This window comes from Erpetoichthys calabaricus, chromosome 8, assembly GCF_900747795.2.
Source record: "Erpetoichthys calabaricus chromosome 8, fErpCal1.3, whole genome shotgun sequence".
NCBI classification, from domain to species: Eukaryota; Metazoa; Chordata; class Cladistia; order Polypteriformes; family Polypteridae; genus Erpetoichthys; species Erpetoichthys calabaricus.
In genome coordinates this window covers 35213801-35233582 of record NC_041401.2, presented here as the reverse complement: position 1 = coordinate 35233582, position 19782 = coordinate 35213801, and the positions used below count along the sequence as shown (strand labels likewise).

The 19782-nt window shown below is 35.2% G+C and overlaps 1 protein-coding gene across 1 annotated transcript; it reads right to left on the bottom strand.

Annotated features, from left to right (window-relative positions):
* Window positions 1-12748: 12748 nt before the first annotated feature.
* On the bottom strand, window positions 12749-19470 carry LOC114655454 (nuclear receptor subfamily 4 group A member 2-like). The gene is given in 9 exon segments (XM_028806454.2): window positions 12749-14244; window positions 14385-14535; window positions 14537-14564; window positions 14728-14930; window positions 15417-15580; window positions 15891-16020; window positions 16742-17607; window positions 17923-18053; window positions 19202-19470. Coding segments are annotated over 7 exon segments (1797 nt in total). The 5' UTR covers window positions 17606-17607; window positions 17923-18053; window positions 19202-19470; the 3' UTR covers window positions 12749-13987.
* Between the last annotated feature and the right edge of the window lie 312 nt (window positions 19471-19782).

Here is a 19782-nt window from a genome sequence, read left to right as displayed (position 1 = left end):
CAGTTGGTAATAGCCATTAGACGAGAATAAGGCAGTGGGATTTTGATTTTTTTGTTCTCATCATTCATAGCTTATTTGTTCATTCCCTTCATTCTTTGTACATGGTTGGTAAATTGATTGTTTAGTCATATAAATGATAAAGCAGTGCTGCCAGCAGAACTGAAAACATCCATTAATTTCTTTTGAAGGTGGGTTTCTTTAATTCAGCTGCAGAGTGAAATAACACTACAGTTGCTTTCCTGTTGCCAGTATGACAGAAAAAGCGAAACTAAGAAACAAGGAAATTCTTGTGTTGGCTGTTGCCAAGAGTAAAAGTGCTTGCTTCTTCTGTCTTCCTCTGGCACTGAAAAATAAAGGAGAGAAAATAACACTACTGCCTCTAAAATGAAGGAGCAAATAAACAGAACTGTAATTAGATAGATAGATAGATAGATAGATAGATAGATAGATAGATAGATAGATAGATAGATAGATAGATAGATAGATAGATAGATAGATAGATAGATAGATAGATAGATAGACTGTCATGAATGGCAATATATAATAGATAGATAGATAGATAGATAGATAGATAGATAGATAGATAGATAGATAGATAGATAGATAGATAGATAGATAGATAGATAGATAGATAGATAGACTGTCATGAATGGCAATATATAATAGATAGATAGATAGATAGATAGATAGATAGATAGATAGATAGATAGATAGATAGATAGATAGATAGATAGATAGATAGATAGATAGATAGATAGATAGATAGATAGATAGATACGCCTGAATACATTTTTAGAGTTCATTACAAAGCATACAAACACTTACTTTCCATACAAATCGTTTCTTACATCTGAGAAAATTAAATCAATGCAAAATCATGTAAAATAATTTAAAATAATATGCCTGCAATGTGACTAGCAAGACTTGCTTTTTATAGAACTATCATAAATAAATGGTAAGCTGTACCTTTGATTCTTTTAATACACCTTAAAGCCATAGTAGTAGTTAGAGTTAACACAAAAGCCATAGCATGAAAACCTTGACCATCACTTAGAAACATATGCAGTACCAATAAATCTTAAACAACCAAAGACTCACAGATACGATTGCCATGACACATACAATTTTGGAGCTCCATTTGCGTGCACAGAGTCAATGACTATGCAGGTAAAATTTTATCAACTCAGAGAGGTAACAAAGAGGGATTAAATATTTTTGAATATACTTTCAACAATAACTCCTGAGAACTTCTTAAATGCCACAAGGACTGGGTAAAGCACTGAAGATACCAACACTGTATGCAATACAGGAGATGTGTGTCTTACTTAGAAAATAGAAAGCTTCTTTTTTTCACGGTTTAAAACATAACTACTATAACTAGCAAACAGAAGTCTTTTTCTTTTAATTCTTAAATTCTAAATTGAAGTATCTACACAGATATTTAGCTTCCACAGACCAGTGTCTATCTACATGTGTTAAGCAAGCGACGCCATGCACAGAATGCTCCAGTCACATTATAGCTTTGTACACTGCGATCGTTTACTCTTTTATCCCATTTAATTGCTTCTAACAGTGGTGGAGCTTGAAACAGAGTCAATAAAGTGCACAAGTCTTTCCTTTCTGACCCAGTTTAGCATTTAAAGCAGTTTTAATATCATCAAGAAATGCAATGATTGAAATAAGTGTGGAGAAAAGTGACATTAAAATAATTAAATGAGATTTAAACTTAAATACTATTTTAGCCTGTTATGCTGCAGTTGTAATTAACTTGTTCATTGTTAGATTAAATTTACTTAGTGTTTCCACTCAATGTTTTACATTTAGTAGAGCAACTGCTATTAAATTCAAATATGATAACTAACTCTAAACAAAACACGGCAGTATGTGCATATTGAAAGACAGAAATTGTGCGTATTTACTGTAGCTGGTATAAATTAAAAAAAAAAAAAAACAGTAGTTAATTTGCATGATCAAATAAAGGCAAGTTAAAATCTGTTACCACAGTTGATGATGCACTGTTTAAAAAATAATTACCAGAAGATTTATTCACACTTCCTATATTTATCACTTTACTGTAATTTAATTTAAATTGATGTATCAGTTAGGAAATTATGAATATTTCATTAATTTTAAGATACTATTATTTATTAATTTTTGTTTGTTTATTATAATATCCTTTCCATACCTCACTGCACATGAAAAAGCATGCATCTTATTATACATTAATCTTTAAAGGAGTTTCTTTCTCACATAAAAGGGTGTTATTAATCTTTTTTGTTATTTATCATACAAGTTGGGATGCTTAAAAACAACAGTTGTAGGCTGGCCATCATAGTTTGACCTGGGATCTGTTCAAAAACATCTCTTCCTCGATCTTAGACAGCAAAAAAAGGAAAGGTCGTCTTTGTCAGCAAAAGGGTTAGATGAATTTAATCAGAAGCTTCACACTAGCCCACAGCCATCACCCTCTGCTGCCTCCGTAATGCTCAGTTGTAGACAACAACTGCCTGGCTACTTGCACATCTATATTATAAGCAGAGGTCAAAGGGCAGCAATTGTGAGGATCTGCTAAGAAAAATGGGTCCAAAAATGTCAAATGGCAGTTTCTACACCGAGGAAGGTTCATACAAATGTATGGTTACAAAATGTGTTAAAATATCATTCAGTAGTTTTGTTGCATACTGCAGACAGAAAACTGTGTAGATTGCTTTGCTTTCTGTTTGATTTTCTAATGGTCATCACCACAAAGCAGAACTTTCTGAAAGCAGCAATAACACATAATAATATATGCATGGCTTGACTTTGATCATAGTACTGAAGAGGTCAAGAGTCAGCAAACACAAGGAGCTGCAGTTGAAAACAGACTCAAAACTGTGACATGTCCCGGTCAAAACTGAATTTTTAAAAAGCCAACTTCACAGAAATGTTGTCATTACTTTATTATTCTATTGATTAACAATGTCATTCCAAGCATTTTTTGAATATACTTAATCCATAACACGTTTTTTGTAGCTGCATTCTATCCTGGCATCAGTTGACAACAAGGCAGCAACCAGTACTGGAGGGGATGCCGGTTGATACACAGACTGAATGTCCGCCGTGTAATTTTTAAATGTCAAATGCGTGTGAGATTTTCTGCTACATCCACCACTGCTGGGGGGTGGCTCTTCCATAGCTATGAATACGAATGTAAATATTTTATGACAAATAAATATTTATGCTTAAATTTGCTACCCTGATATTTTCACAATTAAAATCCTAATTTGAAATGTTTCACATACAAACCAAGTAAAGAATTAACTATTATCCAAACACACATTTCCATGCAGACAGACTGTCAACACTGTATGCATCTTGTTATGCAGTATATAATACATACATGACTTGACTCTGATCTCAATGCTGATCATAACCCATAAAATCTTGATTTACTCTGGGTCAGGATGGGTTGAGAGAGAATCAAAATATCAATAAACCTTACTCGTAGTAAGAATAAAATGCTTTAATGTAAGGCCACCTGTACCATCGCAAAGTCTAATTCGTTTTAGAAGAGCCAGTGCCTCCAAAACCCATTGATTTTCAACAAAAGAATAACCATACATATGCAGCAGGTGACTCTTTCTTGTATAGAAATCTGATATCAAACTGCAGTCTCTCAGTGCTGGGCCTAGATGTCAGAGTTTGTCTAAATATAAGTTGTGCTACTTATTCTGCTTGTTTGTTTTTTTCCTTCTTCTTCAAAAGAAATATTCCATACACAAAAAAAATAAACAGTTATCATTTCATTCAAAACAGATATTCTAAAAAGTGTAAACTGTCTTTCAAAAATTACAAACCGGGAAAAGTATTAACATGTTTAACTTTAGTTTGATAGTTTTGGTTTTGAAAGTGTTTCATTATTTTAAAAAATCTGCTTTTTCCAAAGTCTTCCCAAACACAAGCATGATGAAAGACAGATAGACTCACTGAATGAACCAAACACACAAAAGCATTCTTCTGCTCACAGCAAATTAATTTTTTTCCTGATTACATGTAAAAGGGGCAAATAAAGAAACTGTTATCAGACAGATCCCACTCATTGTTCTCTTTAAAAGGAAATTCAAGAATTGAACATCCCATTTGCAAATCTCACAATCCACAAATTAAGGCTTACTGTTTAAATCTGATAGTAACCATCTCACCTTAAAGTAAATCCCTCCAGCATCTCCACCAACACACAGGAGTCGGGTTCAGGGCAACCTGCTAGTTAGTCAAACTGCACCAGTTTCTTTGTCAACGAAGAGAAGCCCGACAACGTATGTCTTTTTTCTTAGAGCAGGATAAACTAATAAGAGATTCCACAAGTAGATATTTACTGCTTTTTTACTGTCTTTACTTCTTTTTTCAGTATTAGTAATAATCATTCAGTCATTACTCTTAAATAGCTGCACTCTTTAAAGATGATAAAGTGGATCATCAGAGTGATGGCATAGCGGAAATTTTTTAGGCTCCCAACAAAAACATCCACATGAAGGTTCAGGAAAGAATTTTGAATTGTTTAGATCCATAACAGGCTCCATAAATAGCCATAATAGATGATAACAGATTTGCTAAATACTAGTGGGTTTGTGATTTATCTCTTGCTGCATACAATCAGAGGTATTGTGCTACAGATTAAAGATTTCTATTTTGTCCACATATTAGGAACAATTTGAAACGGCAATGAACCTATTTCATACGCAAAGAACTATTCCCAAAATTAAATGCTTCGTTGTCGGGCAAAGGTTCAATAAGGAACCACACAACCCCGTAAAGTGCCATTACAGAACCTTATTTTTAAGAGTGCACTTCGAGCAACATGGGAACAGATAAAGGCCTAAGATAATGTTTAATGAAAAAAAGATTTATGTGTGTATACTATATATGTGTATTTACATATAATATAATATAATATAATATAATATAATATAATATAATATAATATAATATAAAATAATATAATATAATATAATATAATATAATACATGCATATTTAAAAAAGGGGGAAGAATAATTCCATAATAAAAAATTAAAATGTCCTATATATTTTTTTTCATTCATTCAACTATCATTTTTACTTAACACACTTAGTCCTGTGTCAGGTTGTTGGGTGCAACGTCTTATCTATCTATCTATCTATCTATCTATCTATCTATCTATCTATCTATCTATCTATCTATCTATCTATCTATCTATCTATCTATCTATCTATCTATCTATCTATCTATCTATCTATCTATCTATTATGTAATAGTAAACTATTTAAAGAAGAATGTTAATGAAACAAAAAGAGGGTTTAGCAAGTGTTAGAGTGAAGGGGGCAGCAATACCTTTTATAGGCACTGTTTATGAACTACTATTTATGAACTACTAACAATGAGAATTAATCCTATCTATCTATCTATCTATCTATCTATCTATCTATCTATCTATCTATCTATCTATCTATCTATCTATCTATCTATCTATCTATCTATCTATCTATCGACACACTCACACACATATGTCTATACTCTTGTAGTTCAAATTTTAGTCTGACTTCACTTCAAAATTTACAAGGCAGGAATACAAATCCATCACATATTTTACAGTATGTCTACTCTATACACCCAAATCATAAATAACACAAGACACATGTGTAACAGGTAATGTGACAAAACTCACACACACAGGAATCATTGGAAATTAAAATATAAAATGCACGATAAACTTAGCATTTAACAAGTATTCAAAAGAATACTTTTGCATTACTAACTCTTTGGAATATACCAGTAGCTTTACATTTTACAGTCAGATCTATAGCAAAATTGTACATTCTTGTAATGCCCTAGTTGTATGCTTTATTAATTTACATTTCTCCAAAAAAATGAATATTACATACATTTTGTAAACTGCACTTTCTTGAATGTTCCACACATGGGTTATCTGCTCTCCTGACTACCATAATGGAGTAATTTAATTTAATAAATGAGAAAATCATTTTTATTATTAAAAAAATAACCTTATGAATTAGCAGTAAATGTGTAAACAATGGGAATACTCTCATAAAATTGATTTGAAGTGTTATTGGACAATTACAAGTTACAAGTCCTGTTTTCTAAGTAATAAATTCTGTTGCCCCAGGAGGTTAGCAGGAAAAATAAACACGGAATTATGGGAAAGAATGTGTGAGGGGGTGAGTGAAGATCCTTATTGAAATGACCAATATTGTTCAATAAATATTTATTAAATCCTGAGAGTCACCCCTTTGAAATCAAGCAGTACACTGACTGACCAATAACGTGAAGTGCTTTGTCTAGCAGAAATACAGAGTTCAGGCCTGACCTGTACGAAGCTTAGAAAGCAATTTACATACACAAAGATTTAACAATTATTTATGTTATTTAAAAAAATACTTGCTGTTTCTAGGTGATAATAGATGTGTGGCTTTATTGGCTGAAGCATGACATTTCAGCTTGCAGTGTGGTTTATTATTTGTACAATTTCATTCCAATAAAACAGATGCAGATCAATACAGTAGCTTTTCTCTGCTTTTCTTTCTGTCCGGGTATTCTGTGAAGTTTAGAGGCACAGAGCGAAAGCTTCTCCAGACTGACTTTATTTTACCCTATATTAATAACAGTGAGAAATGAAGTGCAGTTCAGGCAGATTTCACTTCTTTAATTTCCCTTCTGCTTTCATTTACTTTAAATCATCAGATCAATGAAGATTTTATCAGCTATAATTTCCAATTGCTTTAAAAATCAGTATTAATACTACATGTTTGTACTCATATAGTAACTGCATTGGTACAAACACATGAGTATATTTGATTCAAATAACAAACCGTATAAATACCAAAGGAAGCATTGAAAAGTTCATCTGAACACTGATAGTGTTTAAATAAAAGGATTTGAAGCTTTCTGCTCATTGCATGCTTACAAGAATATGGATAAAAGAAATTGATAATGACAGCTGATATGATACCATTTAAACACTAGCTTAAAATTCACACGTGTTCCAGGCTCAGACAGAATATCCAACTGTGATGTAATCGTGACCTGCTTAAAGCAGCATGGTGTAAGTGTGTCTGTTCAAGTATTTTTGGCTAGAAACGCAAAAATGTCAGCACACCACTGCTGTGCTCTAATAGTAACTTGTTTGCCACTGGAAGTCTCATACTGGCAGATGACATGCCTTGGTCTTTTTAAAGGAGTGCAGAGGTTCTCAGTTAATGAACACACTCTCATCAATTACCAGCCTAATTTCTTTCATTTAAGTCACAAATTGCTCACTTTTGCTTCCTTTAAGCAAACAATACATTATGGAAAGAGGCACTTGGAACATTCATTTGTTGATGAAGGGAATCTAAATGTACACATTTCCATTTCTTTTACATTATTGAGTGTAGTAATGTGAGGAAAATGTATGTGCAAGTGAACCAGAAATGCTGTATACAGAATTGGCCAATTAAATTAATCCATCATTCCAACAGAGTACAGAAGTTGTCAGGTATTATTTGAATTTGAATTGATTGCCGCACCAATAGGTTTCAGCATTAAAAATGAATGTTGTGACTGAAGTTAGATTTGGGCATTATCTGTCAATCGCATGTGTGTAAGATAGAAGGTGCCAAGACAAGATACGTACAGAATGTGACAATATAAAAAGTGAACAATACCAGCAAATATACACTACAAGTGTCTAGGCATGTGGGACCCTGACTTTTAATTTCAGCTTTGTAGATTTCAGGGGGTGCATATAAAGATCACAGTGCTGGCAATACATTACTACAAAAAATCTACACATGAGCATAAGAAAAAGGTTCAGGCTGGGCAAATGCTATTACTTATAAATGATATCAAATACATGGTTGATTACATTTTTTTTTTTTATCTCTGATCCATTTTAATACTCTTTTATTTTTATTAAATCCTGACTCAATGATGTAAAAGAGGGCTTCCCAGAGAATCACATTCTTGTCCTTGTTACCTACTAATTCAAGACCTAAATTCTGATAAACTCCAGCATTGACAGAAAATACCAACACAAAGCACAGTCCACTCTGCATGTACAAAATAGCAGATAATCACTCCGTATACGGAACACAGATAAGCATTTGTCTGTCTGAGAGAATCTGCCTCTCGTGCACACCACACATTTTCTATTGTCCAGGAACTTACATAAACTCCACAAGGGTACTAGCAGGTGGTATTACAGTGTCACATTCAGAGTGTATTCTTCTCAGCCTCTGGGCATGGACATGCAACCTTAAAGCTCATCTTCATATAGATAAAACTAATTCCTCCAGAAAAAGCCAAACATGTCTAAAGAAATCTTTTCATGCCATATTTTGACTTGTACATATAGAGTGAAGATGTTTGAGACAACTGTGTCTCTGCAATGAGCTAATCTTAATCTTGATCACTCTTAAACATGCATCAGTATAAATCACCTAGGAAAGCTCAGGCTGGACATACGAACAAAAATAAACCATTGCAATCATTTTTGGTAATATTACATGCTAACATGTTAAAAATTTGCATACTACTTTAGCATGCGGCAGAAATGTAAATAACATGTTTTAAAAAGAATACTTTTGCAGTAACAATATCACATAAAAATGTCTTTTTAATTTTTAAAGAAGGGGAAAAGTGTATTACAGTTACTGTATGGTGTCAGTTTTATTCACAGTGTATCAAGGTGGCTTCCCCTAAACTCCATTGCTGATAAAAGCGGCTTGCTTAGCAGAACTGGCATCTAAATGGCGATAATTATCCACAGAGAAAACGGAGAGCAATGTGAACTTCTGCACATTGACCCTCAAGCATGCCTCAGGCCAGCCTGCAGGGACCTTCCACTTAGGAAGCAAGGTAGCTCCTCCATCACCGATTCCGCTTCAACCCTGAGCTCATCGCCTGCAAATGTGCAGAATTGCACTAAACTCATCAAAATGCATCGCATTTATCTGACAATTAATAATTCAATTTTACACCTTTAGTGAAATATTGACGATGATCATTTTATGACAGAAAATTTTCAAAGTCATTTCATGAAAATTAAAAATATAATGTAATATCTAATTGGCAGTATTCAATCTTGATTTATTTTAAGGGGATACATGAAAATGTTACGCATTCTGATCTGCCTCCACACTTCTATGAACAAAGACTGTTCCTTGGGCAAAACTGAAACATGGTGTAAAATCTATATTTTTCTCTTTGAAGAGACAGGATGTAATTGTAGATATAAAGTATGTTCAAAAATGTATTCATATTTTTGAATATCTTTCTAAAGATGAATTCCACTGGGAAATAAATAAATATATTCATACCCAGTTCCCTATATAAAAGTTAACAATAAATCTAATTTATATGATTATAAACTATGTATGCACAAGTAATTATTTTTACATTACCATAATAATGGGAATTAATAAAAGTTATTGAATTAGCCAGTTTTTGTGCTTGATAACATTTCTGGGATCTTTGTTGCAGGTTTATTCAGTGCAATCATTGCGTTACATTGTACTCATTAAAGTGCAATTCTTTTTTATTCATAACAGTAATATCACAAATTATAAGATTTTATAAACTCTACTACAGTTCATTTTGAAGTTGGGGTGTTTTCTTTTAATCCCTTCTAGCATATCAAATATAATGGAGATGCCAAGCTGGTGGCACCCATCATGTGCCATGCTTTGGATGATCCAGACAAGCATTGTTGTGTGTGTACGTGTGTGTGTGTGTGTGTCCTCTGCTTCAAAATACCACGTCTGTCAAAAGTTTATTAACAATACAAAATACTGAGAAGACACCAGAAAAAAGAAGAAAAAAAAAAACTAAAGCAACTGAAAACATTTAGGAAACAAATGCAATTCACCATTTCCGCGTATTCCGTGTCTCTTTTGTGTTATGTTATTTTAATGCTCGGCTTCAAATCAGCAGGGATTTGAATTTAACATTTTCAACAATAATTTCCCAGACACACGCTTTAAAGATAGAGTAACGCAGAGTCAGTTGTTTAACAACCACCGATTGATTAATCAAAAAAGTATCATATTGTCAAGAGATGACTTTAGGGAGTTGATGGTCCTGTGGCGGTGTTCTGTTTTGTGGCTATTTAAAATCGATGTAGTGTACCGGAGAAGAAGTGAGTCGGAATCAGAATGTGATTAATTCCCCAGTGTGCCTGCATTTCCTCACCTTGCTGCGCTGTAAGTTAACTTGCATTTTACTGAGATTTTCCGGAAACACTTTTTTTCCCCTAAATTAAATGCGTCCCTAGTGACAGGTACTACACTGGATGCTATTCTGAAGCATCGCATCTTACAATATAATAGCAAAAAATAAAAATAAATAACTACGCTTTATTTTGCAATCGTATTATTAAAATGACTTTACAATAAGTCGTTTTTTCTTTACTTATAGCCGTCCTTCATTATACGATTAAGTGGTCGCTATGGTGTTGGTCTGGTGGCTACGGACGTCGACCACATTATGAGACCAGTCACACCTTGCAATAGAAGACATTCATTTAGAAACACATCATTCTTTATAAATTCTCAAGCAAACATAATAAATGCAAGTGCAAGACTTTATTCACTAATACAAAACATCTGCAGTGACTTAAACAAATGCTAATAATTTTAAACAAAACTAACAGTTATAGCCTGCGTGAATCATCTTCGTTTCGTTGTCCATATTTCTATGTCCGTTTGTTAAGGCGCCCACTCACCTAACTCTTTGAATTAGCAAATGGCCCGGAATGCTAGCCCAATATTCCTGGGGTTCTTTTTCTATTTTTTTTTTCCTCGGGTCTTACCATAACTCTTTTGCTTTCAGTCGCCTTGCGTCGCTTTGCATGTAGCACGGACCAAAAAATGTTCTGAAACTAAAGGTCATATACTGTAGATCCCTGTTAGCGAATACACTTTTAGACACAAGCCTGTAGTCATGAACACACTCACGAATCGGGGGACTTTAAGATCTTACTTGACTGACTTGCGTCTGGGCACTCGCCAAGAGTATGACAAGTGAATCGAAGAGCCAAGAAATCGGCGAAATCGGACAATCTTCAAGAGAGCACCCGACGTGCGACTCCAAAAACGGAAGGACCAGGAAAAGATGACAATGCAGTCCCGTGACAGAATTTGGAAAGCGATCTGGTGAATAGCATCACTTAAAGTTAACGTGCTGCTCTGAAACATTTTATGAATTTGTACAGATGCCGGTAATTCTCGTATTATCTGGAGGCATGATTAGTGACTCCGCATTACCGTGAATGGTTAATGATATGGTTACAAAATGGATGGACGGACGAGTGCATTGCATGGTTAGGCCAACTTTAGATTCCAACTTTTGTGCGAGAACTGAAAAACTGGAAATCCCTTCACATAGCGACATATATTTTCACATAGACTTCGCAGTTCATAATCACAGTAACACTAAGTTGGTTTAAAAAAAGACCGCATTAAACTTAAGGTAACAAAATAAAAATGAATTCAACGAGACTTTCTTAAATATGCAGCTATATTCTAAATTTTCCTTTGTACAGTAATGTGTCCGTATACCCAAAGTCGCCTTTGAACTGAACTGAATACTTTAATGGGCAAGATTGGGGGGCTGTTTTGTTTTCGTATAGCTTACCTGTTACTTTATTGCCGGGTCGACTATCCTTGAACCCTGAAACTCTTAAGATACTTTGAATTGATCACTCTATCTGTTTCTCTAAATCAAAGTGACCGGATAATTTAGGCGGCGCAGCCATATTAAGAATGGCCTGTTAATAATATGCATCATTATATTGAGAATTGTTACGCGCAGATATAACTTTTTCCTAATACTTAAAAGTTATCTTAAGAAATCCATCTTATTTTGTATAAACGAAGTCGAAAAGATCACTCAGATATACTAAACGGTTTAAAGCGTGCTTTGTTTAATAAACGGGGAAAGAAGCGCAAAAATGCATTTTGGTAGAATTTTGAAACAAAATAAATAAAGATGCAATTTAAAAAAAACGGCAATAAATCCAAAAGGCTTAGTTTCAGACACTTCTGTCTTGTCTTAAATTAATAACTCTACTTATTATGTATTTAATTTTAAAATCACACCTTCCTATAATGCTGAAAAACGAATAACTGTTATAATAAAAGGCTACTAAGAACGACCCAGAAACAAATGATTAAAACATGCGTCATACTGGTCATTTTAGGATGACGCAAATTTCAAGGATTCCTCCGATTTTCATGCAGTTGTGTACTTCCACTCACGCAGAATTGTTCGTTTTCCAGACATTACTGTGTTTAAAATGGGCAGCAAAAAGAATATCGACAGCCAGAATTTAGTTTTGCAAATTATAAGGTACATACTCCTACAATATATGTGAAAATAATTTTCTTTTAAAATGAAGTGGTGAGAAAGGAAAAAAAATCTAAATTTAAATTATAAATTAAATGTATGTATTTACCAAAAATGAACTTTACTACGAATTTACTGTATTAATGTATCTTAGATTCAATTTATTTATTTATTGATATCAAAAGCAAACATTTCTGATACTGTGTACTTTAAATGTAAATTTAGAAACCAGAACCAAAAACATGAAAGGCGAATTAATAGAGCGCGTCATTATGACACTTTATTAAATTGTTATTGTGAACTATTATATGTTTGTTACGACTGTTATTTGAGTATAAAGCAGGCGCTAACGGGTCTGTTACAACTGAAGAGACAATCGCTAAAAAACAACATATTTTAACAGTGGTTTTATTTGTAAACATTAAATATTTCTTTCTCAAAGAAAAGTTTATCGGAAACTGTACTTAATGCTTTTAATGTTTAGATACATCATTTAAAAAAAGGCAATGATTTGAGTAATGTACCGCACACAGTAATCTGAAATATACAAATTAAACCCTATATGAAAATATCAAAATCATCACCCAGACATTAATAGTAACTGTTAACTTTTCTTTTTAACATAAAAAAGCAATGACAAAGTGCTCAGTTTTTTTTCTTTTCTTTTTTTTTTCACGCGAGTTGTGGATACTTTAAATGGCTGAAGCTGCAGCATGCAGAATGTATAGCGACAACAAAGTAAAGATATATTTTTATATTTAACATCAACAGTACATACAACACATACAAACAAGGAATGTTGGACAGTTTTACAAACACTATGAATCCTTTCTTATTTACATACAGTTTGCAGTATGTGGACGTTCACATAACCTGTTACATAAAACGTGTGTCAAACTACCAATCCTTATAAAATCTACCAGACTACATAGTGTCCGAGATAAGGTTTATATTATAGACATTAAGTGCCTATAGCATCTTGCTCCTAACATAACATGTGTCCCCATTTTCCAAACACTACAGTTCTTAACATCATTCAGTGATTCCAAAAAGAAACATATAGGCACAAAATATAAAAGCAAAACTGAATCTGGTCATTTACACGCTTTATGCACTTTCTTATAAACTGACGCATAGGACGCATCACAATAATTTATTATATATAAATTGAATATTTTACATTATAGCACATTTCTTCATACAGGAAAAATGGTCATTAATAAAGGGGGGGGGGGGGGGGGGGGCAATTGCAGGGAATGTAATATGCTGCGTCAACAATAGTTCCTTTATGAACCGAGAATAACCGTGGCATTTACCCCGAAGGGTCGGTCCCGATTTGTTGTTTTATTTAGATTTCTTTTTAATAAAATCTTTTAATAGTTTCTTGAAAAGATATATACCACTTTATATGTAAAGTCCATTTTTAAATACATGTAAGTAATTCTTTTTGCAAATATGGTCCACGAGCTAAATGTCTGTATACAAGTCAGTCAAGAGCTTCGGTTTTCAGGTCACCAAATTCGCCAGGCAGCCTTGCACTTTTCAGGTGCTGCATTTTTATGCCACGGGGAAGTTCTCTGAAGTCACCTCACACGACACTGCTTGTTATTATTGTTTTGTTTTGTTTTTTTTTAAAAAGGCAAAGTGTCTAAGAAAAGTTTATCAATTATAGCCGGGGGTGGAACCAAGTCCTCAAGTTTTAGGTAGAAGATGCGTTGCAAACCCTGCGTGCAGAGTGTGCGAAGTTCAGGAAGTTTTCCCAAAAGTTTAGATAAGTAGTTTGGACGGTTCAAGCCGCCGCTATTAAAAGTCACGTGATCTTTAAGACAATTTACAATCTTGTTTTGCAGTTCTTCTACTCTTTTGGGTTCCTTTAGCCCGTGTCTTTCTGCAACAATAAAAGAAAACGTTTGGTTATTCTACGAGAAACGTGTTACTCTGCTGGATAGCAGCGGATTAACTCGCAACAAAAGAAACAAACAATTTGATGTTGTAATTTAAAGGAAAGGGTGATAAATTTTAACTGACCTGTTACCATGGCAAGGGCAGCTATGCAGGAGAATGCTGATATGTCTATATTCATACTCTGGAGGTTAGATGAAAACTCAACTATTGAGTCTATCCATTCTCCAAAGCCACGAACGCACTGCAGTCTGTGAAGGACCACCCCGTTGCAAAAAAATGAGTTTGCCTTCCACTGGGTTGGACCTGCAATTAATAACAATACGCAATTAATTACTCTCGCGGTAATAAATGGGGATTTAAGAGGCACCTAATTATTGGAGAGCTAATAAAATTCAAATCAGCGGTGCTTGAAGGGGTTTGATCTTTACATTAGACTTGTAGACGAAGTAATCTTATAACTGGGTACCTGTAAGCCAGTCGCAGGACAAAAAGTTCCAGGAAAGCTGACTCAAAGAGCAGGTCTTGATCTTGTTTAGGAAGATCAGCCAGTCCCGGAATCTTTTCCGCCCAACCTCTGATGATCTCCATGGAGCCGGTCAAGAGATCATAGAACTGCTGGATATGCTGAGTGTCGTCTCCAGTCATTTGGTAGTCAGGGTTAGCCTGAAACTGGAATTTAATTTAAAAAGTGCTTAATGAGGTCCTTTAAAATATATAACCCGTGAAATTGCAAAGCCCATTTTCTAGCAGGGGAGTCGGGTTTTTATAACAATTAAACCGCTCAACGTCCATTACGGAATCAGCTATTCCGAAGAAAATGACTAGGGAACAGTGAATTAGGGCGGCAGGTATGCGCTTATAGATTACCACAAAAAGGCTCACGTAAAATGTTTCTGCGCAACTTGTATAGCATGACAAAAAAAATATGCCGGCTTTTTAAAAACGACTGACATCAACTGACTGATCTTCATCACAATTGCTTTATTAAATATTAGTATTTTGTTCCGGTATTTTCAAATTGCTAATGTTTTGTTATCAGTGCAGCCTGATGTATGATCGTGATGGCTGTATTACGTGTCACAGGTATCGTTCATCTTGTTTTACGCTGACATTTATTTAAAGGCGTATCGGTGCTAATGTATAAAGGTCACTTACTCTGGAGTAGTCCAGGCTGGACATGGAAGGGTTCGAGTCCACATGGGCCCTCACGAGGGCACTGATTAAACTGACGGGCGGTGAAGGTGGGGAAGGCTCTTGGGGGCTCTTGGGTTTGGAAGGTAGCCGACCTCTTCGACCTTTTAAACTGGCCGTGCGGACAACTGAAATAGATGTAATAGAAACCATTGACGTATTATAAGCAGATAACTCCAAACAGCAATCAGCTTTATTAACAAAAACTGTTTATATTGCTAAAAATCTTTCACATTCATTATTTCCATGTAATATATAAAATAGAGCTCCCTTAGCCGAATGACAAATGTCAGTTATATAGGTCCTTTTCGCAAAAGCAAACCATCAAAATCTGCCTTATACAGCACACCGTTCCAGACAACATGCAATTAAGTTTTTCAAAGCAACTTTTTAAAAACTAAAAAGTCAAGAATGGGAAAAAAATACAGCAATAATTACCTTCTTTTACCATGCCAACAACAAGGCACTTTTGGAAACGGCAGTATTGGCATCTGTTTCGGCGCCGTTTATCAACTGGACAGTTTTTGTTTGCTAAACAAACGTACTTGGCATTTTTCTGTACTGTGCGCTGCAAACAAAACAAGAAAAGAACATGATTAGACATTAGACGTGTATAATTTCCAGGAAATACAGCATCAAATCGGTCCAAAAAAACAAATGGCCCCGCAGCTGGGGTTTTGCTGGGCTTTTAATAGAGGAAAATTGATAGTGTTAACTCTACAGCTAAACCGCCAGTTTATAGCTGTGTTTTATATGCAAGGAGCTGAAGGAGTAGACATTCAGTAAATACAAATCCGTGGGCATTCATATTTTTACATCCCTTCGAGACCCTCTCTATTTAAAGTGATAAGATTATTCAATCAGGATGGTGAAATAAAGAGACCACTTAATTTTACCATGGGGAATTGTGTTCCACTTGGTTAGCTTAGACACGGTTCTCTGTCCCAACCAATTTAATTCTAAAGAAAAGGCTGTGTCAAAAAATGCACACAAGTGCCCACAATTAAATAACGATTTTTAATGTACAGGATTTTACAATAAATAAGAATAATTGCAATGTCTGCTTTCAGAAACACAGCAGGCTTGTGAGATTAAATTATATGTAAAGCTTTTTTTTTTCTTCTGTCCTGATTCTTTTAGAATTACCAGTATCAACTGATTTGATTATAAGCATGTTTTATTAATAATTGGAATATATACATTCTCATATTTTGTATTATATACAGTACATACAAAAACAAACACACATATATATGCACACACATACACACACACACACATGCTTTTACCTTAAAGAAACCTTTGCAGCCTTCACAGGTGCGGACCCCATAATGCTGACAGGCTGCGTTGTCCCCACAGACGGCACATAGACCCTCATTAGATGGAGATCCCCTTGAAGGAGGTGATGGGACCTGGTTATCCATGAGCTGGGGCCCATGACCAAGCTGAAGACTGTGAGGAAAGGCAAGGGATGTCTGCTTCCTGATAGCACTAGGGACAGCAAAACTTTGGCTGTCTGCCACATGATGGGCTCCAGAAGTCTCAGGGTTCATGGGAACATGGAGAGGACCATCAAATCTCATCTGACAACTTGATACTGGGGTACCAGGAGGGGACTGCTTAAAAGAAAATAATGAAAGCCGTGATACTGGATTCTTGCGTTGATCTATCATGTGGGTTGTAGCCACATAGTTTTGATGGAAACTGTGAAGGGAACCAGGATCATCCCACATATGATTGGGCTGAACCTGAAAGCTTGGTGTCGTAGGAGTTGGAGGCGAGGACGGCTTGTAGTACATAGAGCCAGAGTGTGGGATCATTTCATCAGATTGTGGCAAGTGACTTTGTTGATGATAGTTGTGCATCTGAATGTCTTCAACCTTGATGGAGGACTGCTGTCCAGAGAGAGGCATTTGGTATACACATGGAGGCTTAACGTCGTAATTGCTGCTGTAGTTGTCCATGAAGGTACTAAAACTGGGAAGAGAAGTGGTGGCTGTGATCTCAGTGTTGGTCAGGTCCATGCTAAACTTAACAAATTCAGGAGTTAGGAAATCAGAGCTGTACTCTCCAGTGCTATGGTAGTTGTAGCTTTGGGATGCTGGACTGGCTCCTTGAGGTGATGACCCATACTGAGCCTGAACACAGGGCATGGCTGTAAATAAAACAGTTTCAAATAGGCTCTTACTGAAAGAATGCACACCTGGAAATTAAGTCTGCTAAGAAAATACTATATGTCCTGAATATACCTCCATTAACATGTAAACTACAATTTTAGTGAATATGCCAGTTCAGTTATTGTAAAATAAGCTAAAGGAGGAGAGTAAAATCTGCATATTTAAAGTATATAAATAGATTCCACTGGTAGATGTGTATATTTGCCCCTAAATATATCATTTATGACACATCATAAAAGAAAAATGTAAAATTAACATCACAACTGATTGTCACTATGAGTTTTGCAGCATACCTTCAGTTGAATGGCCGCTTTTAACAAAAGACGGTAAAGTTGACAGTGTCTGTGCTTCTTTGGAGTTCAGGTTTCAGGAAAGAAAGGGCTCCTCACGCAAGAATCCAGATCGCGATGCCGTGGAACTGTCCCTAAAATTATTGTTCAAAAGATACAAAAGAACAATAGCTGTTATTTAATACTGTTTCATTACGAAGGGCCAATTAGTGAGTTAATTAGTACACTTATCATGGGCACTCTATAATCGAAAGAAAGAAAACACGACTATACTAGAAACTGCTCGGTAAGTATCAATACTACATCTTATCATGCCATTCCACGTTGATTATAAGAAAAGGGTGACCGTGTGGTCTGCTAGCACAGATACCTCTAGTCGAACTTCAAAGAAACTCAGACTTCATGACCACATAAATGTTAAAGTGCACTTGTGCTAGTTCCACGATAAATATAAATTAATTGATAATTAAAACATGCACATTTACTGCCGTGCAGCTATACACCACCCTGTCTGTCTGTAGAGTTTGGGCGTACTTTACAATTTCACGCGCTCACTGTCATCATACTGTAGGACAGTACAGAAGTATGCATTAGTATAATGCCATGTGGAAGTTCCTTTAAACCTTATTTCAAACAGTAATCGCAAAGTGTCTTTATTGCATAATCTAAACATACATGCAAGCACAGGGAAACACGTGGGCATATGTTTAAAGCCATAAGACAGCCATAGTTTACATATAAACTATCAGCGCTGCACGTGTCTCAACACCGAGAAATCACCGTTATACATTCAGTCGTTAGTAAAACATCACTTGTTTGCAATATAAAATATTATGCAGACGCAAATAAAACTGTTTTTTTTTTCATTTAACAGACAGCAAAAATGTATTCCGACTTGCACGCAATTTGTGTAAACATGCTTTAAATAATAATGACAAATATATCGTTGTCAAAAGAAACTTCGTAAGTACTCAGTAACTTTCTCTAACATTGATTCAAGCACGTTATATAAAGGAAAATAACTTATTAATAGAATTTAATGATGATGATGATGACTGTTATTATTGTTATAAATATTTTGTTATAAATACCATCCACTGGCGTCCATGCATAAAAACAACCGTACCAAATTATATAAAATGTTGTTTACCGACACCCTCTTTAATCATTAAGTCTCAAACCTAATCTTTAATTAATTTGAGGTGCAACTTTTCCAAGTGATGCTGAATACACACCAATATCTCACGATATAAAGCAAAAAAAAATTAAAATAAATACCTACTGGCTTAACTGTAGTGTCCTTTTCTATCCATGTAGATGTGCTGTTGGTGTTGTTCTGGAACAGCGGCAAAAGAAATGACTGCTTAGTTAGTGGGAACAAAAAGAGAAAGTGCCGCTACAGCAGAGCACTCTGTGAGCTGTCGGCTTAGACTGGCCCTTCCCTCCAATGTGCCTTTGTTTATGTGAGCGCCGAATTCCGCTGCCAGCGTGCACCTAAAGACTCCGAACGTCATCGCCGCGACTAGCCAATCAACTGGCTCCGTACCGTTGGCTAATTCTTGCTTTGGTAAATTTCCGACGTGACGTAATTAGATGTGCCGCTTTTTAAGGTAGCAGTGCAATTTCAGCCATTCACCTTCTCACCCCTGTCGAAACGGTATTACTTATTCAGAAAATGTAATGTTTGTAAACAAAAGTAGAATCTAGAAATCTGGCAGTGCTGGTAATTCTGCACGTGCAGTGGAATAAGTCTGCGACATTCGAAATTTACGTTTTTTTTTAAACATACATCTTCAATGGATATGATTTGAACGTTAGCTCTGTGGGCTCGTGCGGATATCGTGCGCTTGGACAGTTGAAGTC